This window comes from Condylura cristata, unplaced genomic scaffold (genome assembly GCF_000260355.1).
Source record: "Condylura cristata isolate star-nosed mole 26May11 unplaced genomic scaffold, ConCri1.0 scaffold00025, whole genome shotgun sequence".
Taxonomy (NCBI): Eukaryota; Metazoa; Chordata; class Mammalia; order Eulipotyphla; family Talpidae; genus Condylura; species Condylura cristata.
In genome coordinates this window covers 18,217,509-18,225,927 of record NW_004567126.1, presented here as the reverse complement: position 1 = coordinate 18,225,927, position 8,419 = coordinate 18,217,509, and the positions used below count along the sequence as shown (strand labels likewise).

The window sequence follows — 8,419 nt, the reverse complement described above, 5'->3', positions numbered from 1 at the left end:
ACTTACTTTACCACTAGTTCTAGGAACTTTACATGTGGCCAGGTGTGCAGACCTCTCGCAATTACCTTATGAGAGTGCCTTACTTTGTTGTTGTTGAGAAAGACCAGGAACGTTAAGTAACTTGTCAAAAGACACCCAGTAATCAAGCCAGTTTTCTTCTTAAGCCCTATACCCTACTGTGAAGGCATCAAGGTTGACATGAGAAGGAATAACTTCTAGTCTCCAGGTTTGAGCAGCCCCTGGTAATTAATTACTTGTCTATTTGTCGTACAATTTATAGGCTCAAGCACAAACTACGGTATTATGTCTTAACATCTCCCACACTGCCTAGGTGGGGAGCAAACACTTAGTAGGTGCTCAACAACTAGTTTAGGGAGGAGGGCGAGGAGGGATGGATAATTACTCAGGCAAACAGACAAGAACAACTGCCTGCAGGCCTCACATCACTGCTAGATTACCTCCCCACCTTCTCCACTCCCCCCCCCGCCAACCCCCCCCCCCGCACTCCCTCTGCCCCACTTCTGCAAGAAGGACCCTCCAGCCAGCTTTCCCGAGCATCCCTTGTCCAGCTCTGGCTCTGCGCTCCGTCCTCCCAGCCACCAGGTGCCCCCAGACCCCTGGCGCCTCCTCCGCAGCCGTCAGAGGCTCATCTCTCTCGTTCCGCTGCTTCCTGCTCTTGGGATCCGAGCCCTGAGCTCTGGGGCAGGGCGCCCAAGGCTTCCCGGGGCTCTCGGCCAGGTAACGGCGTGGCGCGAATCGCCCTGCTCCCGCGGGCGAATCGAGCTCCGGATGCGGGTGGCCTGCCCGGCTCCGGAAGGAGCGGGCAGATGGCTTGGCCTGACATCTAAGCCGCGGGGACCTCCTCGTGCCTCCGGGCGCTGGAGGCCTTTTCTCGCGGGGTTCGGGTGCCGATTCCGATTCCTGCACAAAGGTCCGGCTGGGTTGGCTTGCACCGGGCGTGGCCCGCAATTGGTAGGCACTGCCGAGGGCGATGCGCTCCCGGTGCCTGAGAGCGAGGGTGATGCTTGCCCGGCCACGCCTGCTCGGGGACCGCGAGCCAGGTGGGCCCGCCCCGCGCTCCTCCTCCGGAATCTGGCCCTGAAGCGGGAGGAACAAGGACCGGCCCCGGAGTCTTGGAATTCTGAGCTGGAACTGCCATTTAAATCCCTGCCATTGCTTTACCCGAGCGTAAAAAGCTGAAACCCAGAAATGGAGTGACTTCCCCAAGGTCATAGAGTTGTAGCTGCCATTTACAAATGTCTGTTATTTAAGTGTTTGTAAAAGGGCTACTGTTTCCCGTGTTCTGCCAGGGAATTAGGATTCAGGAAAGAGGACTCTAAAAATACTAATCGGTGTATCCAAATGAGCTGATCCGCATTACTGCCCGGTGACCCTGGCCTTTACAAGGAAAGGGAGGACGGTTCTTTTCATTCTGGGTACTTTGAGTTTCTGGTCCTTGCTCTGAAAATTGACCTAGATGTTTTGCAAAATTTATCTCAGAACTTCTTGTCAGAACTGGGACCCGATTATAGAGTGTTTCAATGCTCTTTTCTTCTCCCCTCTCCTTCCTTTCTTCTTTCCTCCCCCCACTCCCCCCCCCCTTTTTTTTTTCAAATGGGGCGGCTGGAGAGGTTAATGTACCCACACTTACTCTGCGCTCCTCTTTAGAGCCAACACAGAAGTGGAGCACGGGTCTGTGACTCACACCTACTGTTTTCTTGAATGGAAATCTGATTTTAGATGAAAGTTTTGCAGAACTTGACCTTCATAAAACCCTCTTTGGATAGCAAGCATTCCTGGGAGTGGCTTGTGGAGTGAAGGGTGTTGTTCTACAGATTCTATTTCACTTGTCAGAGAGGGTTAAGCAAGGAGTGTAGCCATGCAGAAAATTCCTGCTGAGATGAGACAGATAATCCAAAATGTTTTTGACTTATCTGAAATGTTTTTGACTTTTTTACTTGTTCTTTCAATAGAGGAACTAATGAATATTAATAATATCTTACTTACTTTTAGATTTTAGTCCTGTATGACTCAGTTGAGTGTTATAGTCTTCCTTAGCCTGCTAAGTTTGTCACCAGTAAAAATTTTTAAGTAGCTTTCTGACTTTTTTGCACTGATAATTTAAATAACTGCCTTTAATATATATATATATATAATATATATATATATATATATTTTTTTTTTAACTTAACATGAACTCTTTTGTACCTCAAAACCATTCTGCTTCCCCTTGGTCAGTCTTTGAATTTGCTTCAAATCTGAATTGAACTAAACTTTTTATTTCATTCTATTTTTCCCTTCCAAACTATCTGTTTTAGTTCTTTACTTAGGATAACCTTAACTTCCGATTTTGACTGATAAACCTGTTATCCAAATCCAAGCTTTGGTTTAGTGTCAGCTTAAAACCACATTAAATTTCTATCACTTGACTTCAAGCAGAGCCCGATGTGGTGGGGGTTTTTCAGCAGAACTTCTTGAGATTTATGAAATGTGAGCACATTGTCTAGTACATGTATTACGTTACTCATGTACATTCATCAAGGTCAGCTGTGGCTGTGAGGTTGTCACTGACATTTACCCTTTGGAACAACATATTTGTTAGACGTCTGCTAACTCGGAATGTACTTCCTGGTTTTCAGTTCACCAGCTGACGTGTTATCTCTAAGGGCCAGGAAGTCAGCTTGCAGCCACACTTAGGTAGAAGATTTTTGGCTGTGCAGATAAGAAGCGAGGGCAACATGTTTGTGGTATGCTATAATAGAAATACACATGTAATGTCCCGATGTTATTTTCTTAGGGTGCATCCTTTGTTTTTCTGGTTTCGGTCTTTTCGTCATAGGATGGCATTAGCTCTGTGTCTGCAGGTGCTGTGCAGCCTGGGGGGCTGGCTCTCGCTCTACAGTTCTTTCTGCCGCCTGAATAAGCACCGAAGCTATGAGTGGAGCTGCCGGCTGGTTACCTTCACCCACGGAGTCCTCTCTATAGGCCTCTCGGCTTATATTGGCTTCATTGATGGCCCTTGGCCTTTTACCCACCCAGGTAGGTGGGATATATTAGAGGATTTTCCCCAAGGGAATGGTTTGGGGGTAGTCTGAGAAGGATGGGACTTTTTCACAGAATTTATACTACATTAAAGAATATTGAGCAGTTAATATGATAGTTTGAAGAGGGAGTCTTCCTTCTTCATTGTTAATACTGATGTTGAATATACACCCACTTGTGCTTATCATGACTCTCTACTTTGAAAACAATACAAATGTTTATTATGTTGTAATCCACCAAAATGTACAAAGCATGAAGCCATTATCTCTATATCCCTCCTTCACTCCCAGACACAAATGAATTTGTGTTATACAAATCTTTTGGCCCTTGCAAGTCTTACTTGATTGCAAAAAGTAGTATCTTCTGATGTCTATGTAAGTGAACCTTCCTTGTCCTTTTCAGTTGTTAATGCTGCTGTGCTTTATGCATTTGCCATCATTTACTTCACCAAGGCCCCTCATTTCAGGCAGCTATATCAACTTCTCAGTGTGCTGGGGCTACCATAACAATACATCACAGACTGGGTATTTTCAACAACAGAAATTAATTTCCTCACCATTCTAAAGGCTAGAAGTCAAGATTAAGGTGTCGGCCAGTTTGGCTTCCTCTCAAGCATGGCTCCTTTGCTTGCAGGTGGCTTCTTTCTTGCTATATCCTGACAGAATCTTCCCTTTGTGCCTGTCATTGTCCTAATCTTTTTCTTTAAGTTAGACTGACCAGTCATATTGGACTAGGGCCCACACCAAATACTTTGATTTAACTTAATTATCTCTTTAGTGGCCCTGCTTCCAAATACAGTCACATTCTGGGGTACTGAGAAGTTTGAAGTTTGAATTTGGGGGATAGAATTCAGTTCATAAGTTCCCTAAAATGTGATTTTTAAAAATTGCTTTATATTCTTAAAAAAAAAAAAAATCTTAGATTCCCATGTGGAGCTTCAGCATTTCCCCCTACTGTCAAAGAAGTACAAATATAACTCTTAAGCATTATGTTTAATATGAAGGTTCTAAATATTGATTCAAGCATGTCAAGCCCCTGTACCTTATCTTCTTAGTCATGGGAACACATTAAATTCTGGGTTTCTTTCCAGAGTCTGCATTCAAGATGGGCTAGGGCCAACCAGGGCCCTATAACCTAAGCTGCTAAGCCAAGAAATTAATCTGACATTCAGGGAAGCAAAAACAGAGTGTAGAAACAAGACCATGAGCTGGGAAAGAGAAAGAAAGGGAGAAACTGTGATAGTATAGTCATTGAAAGAACAAAATAATTCACTTTAATGCTGCCATAGAAGACACTGAGACTCTTGCTGCTGCTCCAATCAGTCTTTGAGATTTGATTAATCAGAGCGGTATTTCCTGGGCCCTGTAACATTGCTTGGTTTGAAAAAGACCCACATTTTAGATCTTAGTCTCAAATGAGTTATCATTAAGACTCATGTATCTGCCATTGATTTTGCTTTCAGTGATTCACAATGGTGTGAAAGACAACACAGGATCCCCAGGCCAGAAGCTCGGCTCCTGGTCACTCAGTCTGCTTTTGTCTTGGTTTATTTCAGGTTCACCCAACACACCTCTCCAAGTGCACGTTTTGTGTCTCACCTTGGGCTACTTCATCTTCGACTTGAGCTGGTGCATCTACTTCCAGTCCGAGGGGGCCCTGATGCTGGCTCACCACACACTTAGCATCCTGGGCATCATCATGGCCCTGGTGCTGGGCGAGTCAGGCACAGAGGTCAATGCGGTCCTCTTTGGAAGTGAGATTACCAACCCCTTGCTGCAGATGCGCTGGTTTCTCCGTGAAACAGGGCGCTACCACAGTTTCACTGGAGATGTGGTGGACTTCCTCTTTGTGGCCCTGTTCACCGGAGTGAGGATTGGCGTGGGTGCCCGCCTCCTTTTCTGTGAAATGGTCTCACCTAAGCCCAAGTGGTTTGTGAAGATCGGGGGAGTAGCGATGTATGCTGTGTCTTGGTGTTTCATGGTTAGCATCTGGCGCTTTGCATGGAAGAAAAGCATCAAGAAATACCATGCCTGGAGAAGCAGGCGGAGTGAGGAGCGGCAACTAACACATAATGGACATCTCAAGACGCACTAGACAAGACTTGCCGCAGATAATGGATTGGGCTGAGTCAGCTAGAGGGACCAGGCTGGGAATGCAGCTCTTCTGGAATTACCCTTGTAATAGACTTAGGGGGGCTAAAGGTATTTGATCAGTTTGGTCAGTCTTGGAGCACAGCATGTGCCAGTATTAAATTGCTATTAAATTCTCCAGGGCACAGATACAGAAAGTGAGACTACTCAGTGGTAGCGGTGAATAAGAGCTATGAGTGAGCACTCCTGCATTCCTGCTAGTGTCTGGTGTTTCTGAGTCTTCTTGTCCCTGGGAGGCTTAATGTTCAGGTAGTTTAGAAAGGGGCTTGAGATCGGCGCTATTTCTTCCTTATTGTCTCAAAAAGTGATGCCTTCAGTAGAGTCTTCTTTCCATGGGACCATCTGAACAAATTCATCCCATTTATTAGAGAAAGGAGCATTCAAGAAAATACATGCCTTTGGCATTCTGAGCATTTGCTTGGGGACTTGGATCTGCTTAAACCAAGGGAAGGGGGTAAGGGGATGAGAGAAGAAGAGGGGTAAAACTGTGGCATTGGTGGGAGACCCCCATACTGTCAAGCCTCTGATTTATTCTAGCAATACTAAAACTGTGGCATTGGTGGGAGACCCCAATACTAACCCCAGACTCTGATTTATTCCAGCAGAAGTATACAAAGAAATATTAAAGGGACAAGACCCCTGGGGCACAGTCCAGGGGAAACCAGGCCTGATTTTCTTGAGTCCTCTCCCAGTGAGGTCACACAGTATGTGCTTCATCCCTCTAGCAATGATTTGTGATAATATGTGTAAAATGTGGTTGACCAAGAATGCTCATTAGAGACTCAGTGCCCAAGGTTTTTATCCCGGGCTGGTCCTGTAGGCAGTCTCTGGCTGGCACACAGCGAAATTCCTGACTCCCAGAAGGAAAGTGGGTGTTCAGCATAAATCGTGTTGTTTGCACAGTTTAGGCTCCCAACCAGTTATCAATAAGCTAATGTTGGAAGCCCTCCCCAAATCAAAGTTTCCAGGTGCCACCCAACGCCGACCTTGTGGGCAGCCCTTTCCAAGGATAGTAGTTCAGGCCTGCTATGTTAATTCTATTCTGCACAAAACCTATCAGTTTAGGGTTTGGGTGCAAGATGAATGAGGTGTGGGCAGAGTTACTGAGTCCTGTTTGGGTTCTGCCTCACCAGGAAAATGATGCCAGTTCTCAGGGCTTTTGTGCATTAATCCCCTAGGCATGAGAGGCTGTGACTAAATTCCATAGGGATTTACCATGTGGATTCCACTGTGCTTGAGATGGTAGTTCAGGTTTCAGCTCTACTAGACATTCTGCAAAACAGCACCAAAGACTATGGTGGGTTTTGGCCTCAGAGTGACGAGGCTACTTTTTGCCTTTCGTTTTTGAATACATTTCTTCTAAGTCTTACTTTTTTCTTTTTCTCTGAAAAAGGTCTCTGTGGACAAGGTAGTAGGACAAGACTGGTCATGGAAGAAAAAAAGTATTTCTTAATATGATAGTTTTTAAATTTTAACCTAAAAAGAGCAAGAAGGTTCAACCAAGGGGTTAGGAACCAAGAATTCCTGTTGTTCTTTTTTACCAGTTTTGCTACTCACTTGTCCGATAGTTTGGGCAAGTCCCTTGTTTACTTTTTGCCTCAGTTTCAACCCTGTTGTGAATGAATGAGATACCCCATATTTCAGAGAGAGATTATATGGCATTTGATGTGTGGAGTTTTGTTGATTTTCATGTAGGGCTTTGATGAAAAAAAAAAACAAAACAAAGTATTATATATTTATGTATTTGTTAGTTGTGGGTTTGGTGATAATCAGACCAGTGGTGACTGATTAGCTCAGTGGGTGGGCAAGTGTGTGGGGCCATTGAAGTCAAGGCTGAAGGTCAGTAGGAAGTGTCAGCCCATTCTCTGGTCACTGGTAATACTAACCTAATGAGTGGTCTTCGGCCAGACACGAGGGAGTGGTTGGAACCGCATAAAGTCAGCACTGCTGGGGGAAAAGCAATTTTTCAGGCATTTTAACAGTAGATCTTCAAGGGACTGACATTTGGTTAAAAAGTTTTGCTGGACATGGAAATAGTCTGACAGCATCAGCTCTATCTCTTCTCCCTATGATAAGTGTCCCTAAAAGGCTGGTTAGCTTCTTTCCAACAAAATTGTGGTCAAAGTAGGATGCTAAGGAATGCTGATTTTAGCAAAAGCTTAGTAAAAAAGAGTGGCTTGGCACATGAGCTAAAAAAAAGCAAAAGAAAAAGCTGGCTCTCAGATTTTGGCACAGTGCAACCTGTTCCATACCAGACAAATGAATAGGCTTCATCTGGTACCAATTCTTTGCTCCTTGCGCAGTGGAAGAGAAGGGACTGCTGATCTGGCTGTTTGGGGGTCCTCTCCTGGGAATGCACAGAGCTTTTAATTTTGAGAAACCTGAACCATGATAAGAGAAAGAGAATCCCTCATTTCAGATTTCTTTATGTGGTTAATAAATATGAAGGAAACTCTCAGAACAATGTGACATGAAGATGACTCAGCAGTTAAAATGCTGACTTTTTACATCACAGGTAAATGAAGGGCTAATTCATAGGTGATAGGGAAGACAAAATGAAGTATCATTTGCATTTGGATTACTATGTAATAATTGCTAACACTGAAGGATTTATATTTCAAGATTTGTACGATATTTTATAAAAATAAACAACTTTTTATCAATCTAGACTTTGCATTTCTATTTTTGTTAGGGTTTTGCCAAGAAAACAAATCAACCAAAAAACCATTTTTGGCCTGCAGAAATGTTATCCCCTATTTCTATTTATCAGTGAATACCTCTTCTCTGCTACTTATCATTAGCCATTCCTAATATTTACTTTGAGGAACAACAAGCTACATGTGGAAATAGTTTGCCAAAAGAGAGAGGAAGAAATTACTTTCATTCTCATTTTGCTAGGGTAGCAGTTGTTTTGAAAAGGATTTAGTGTCTGGGCTTGGTGAAGACCAGGCCTTGAGAAAAGTAATTCCAATGCCCAGAAAACGATGTTAGACACACAGCAGGTACTCATATAAGTGCTTTGAGAAATGGGTGAGACCGGGGTTTAGAATAAATCCCTTTGGAAAATCTCAAAGTGTGTAGGGTCACCACTACCATCTTTCCAGGTAAAGACCCTAGGGAGTGTGTTCTACTTAGATTGTTGTGACTCTTCTGAGGCATTTATAGATTTACAGATGGGACCTTCAGAACATTTTAGAGCTATTGGTAGCTGTACTGAGACTTCCAGG

At 44.0% G+C, this 8,419-nt stretch overlaps 1 protein-coding gene across 4 annotated transcripts; it reads left to right on the top strand.

Moving 5' to 3' along the window:
- Positions 1-683: 683 nt before the first annotated feature.
- On the top strand, positions 684-7,807 carry TMEM136 (transmembrane protein 136). Of its 4 annotated transcripts, none has more exons than XM_012729374.1 (3): positions 685-738; positions 2,865-3,039; positions 4,598-7,807. In XM_012729374.1, the coding sequence occupies exon 3, from the start codon at positions 4,702-4,704 to the stop codon at positions 5,134-5,136; it is 435 nt and encodes a 144-aa protein (XP_012584828.1). In that variant the 5' UTR covers positions 685-738; positions 2,865-3,039; positions 4,598-4,701; the 3' UTR covers positions 5,137-7,807. The 4 variants fall into 4 exon arrangements, with proteins under 4 accessions (XP_012584829.1, XP_012584828.1, XP_012584827.1 ...); XM_012729373.1 differs by having other exon boundaries at positions 705-738; positions 2,840-3,039; XM_012729375.1 differs by lacking the exon at positions 2,865-3,039 and having other exon boundaries at positions 684-738.
- Positions 7,808-8,419: the final 612 nt, after the last annotated feature.

Excerpts from the sequence above, each read along its gene's own strand:
- TMEM136 (XM_004688817.2), top strand. The coding sequence starts at position 2,775 with ATGTCCCGATGTTATTTTCTTAGGGTGCATCCTTTGTTTTTCTGGTTT. Across the intron at positions 3,040-4,597 it reads TTGGCCTTTTACCCACCCAG|GTTCACCCAACACACCTCTC; the intron begins GTAGGTGGGATA and ends GGTTTATTTCAG.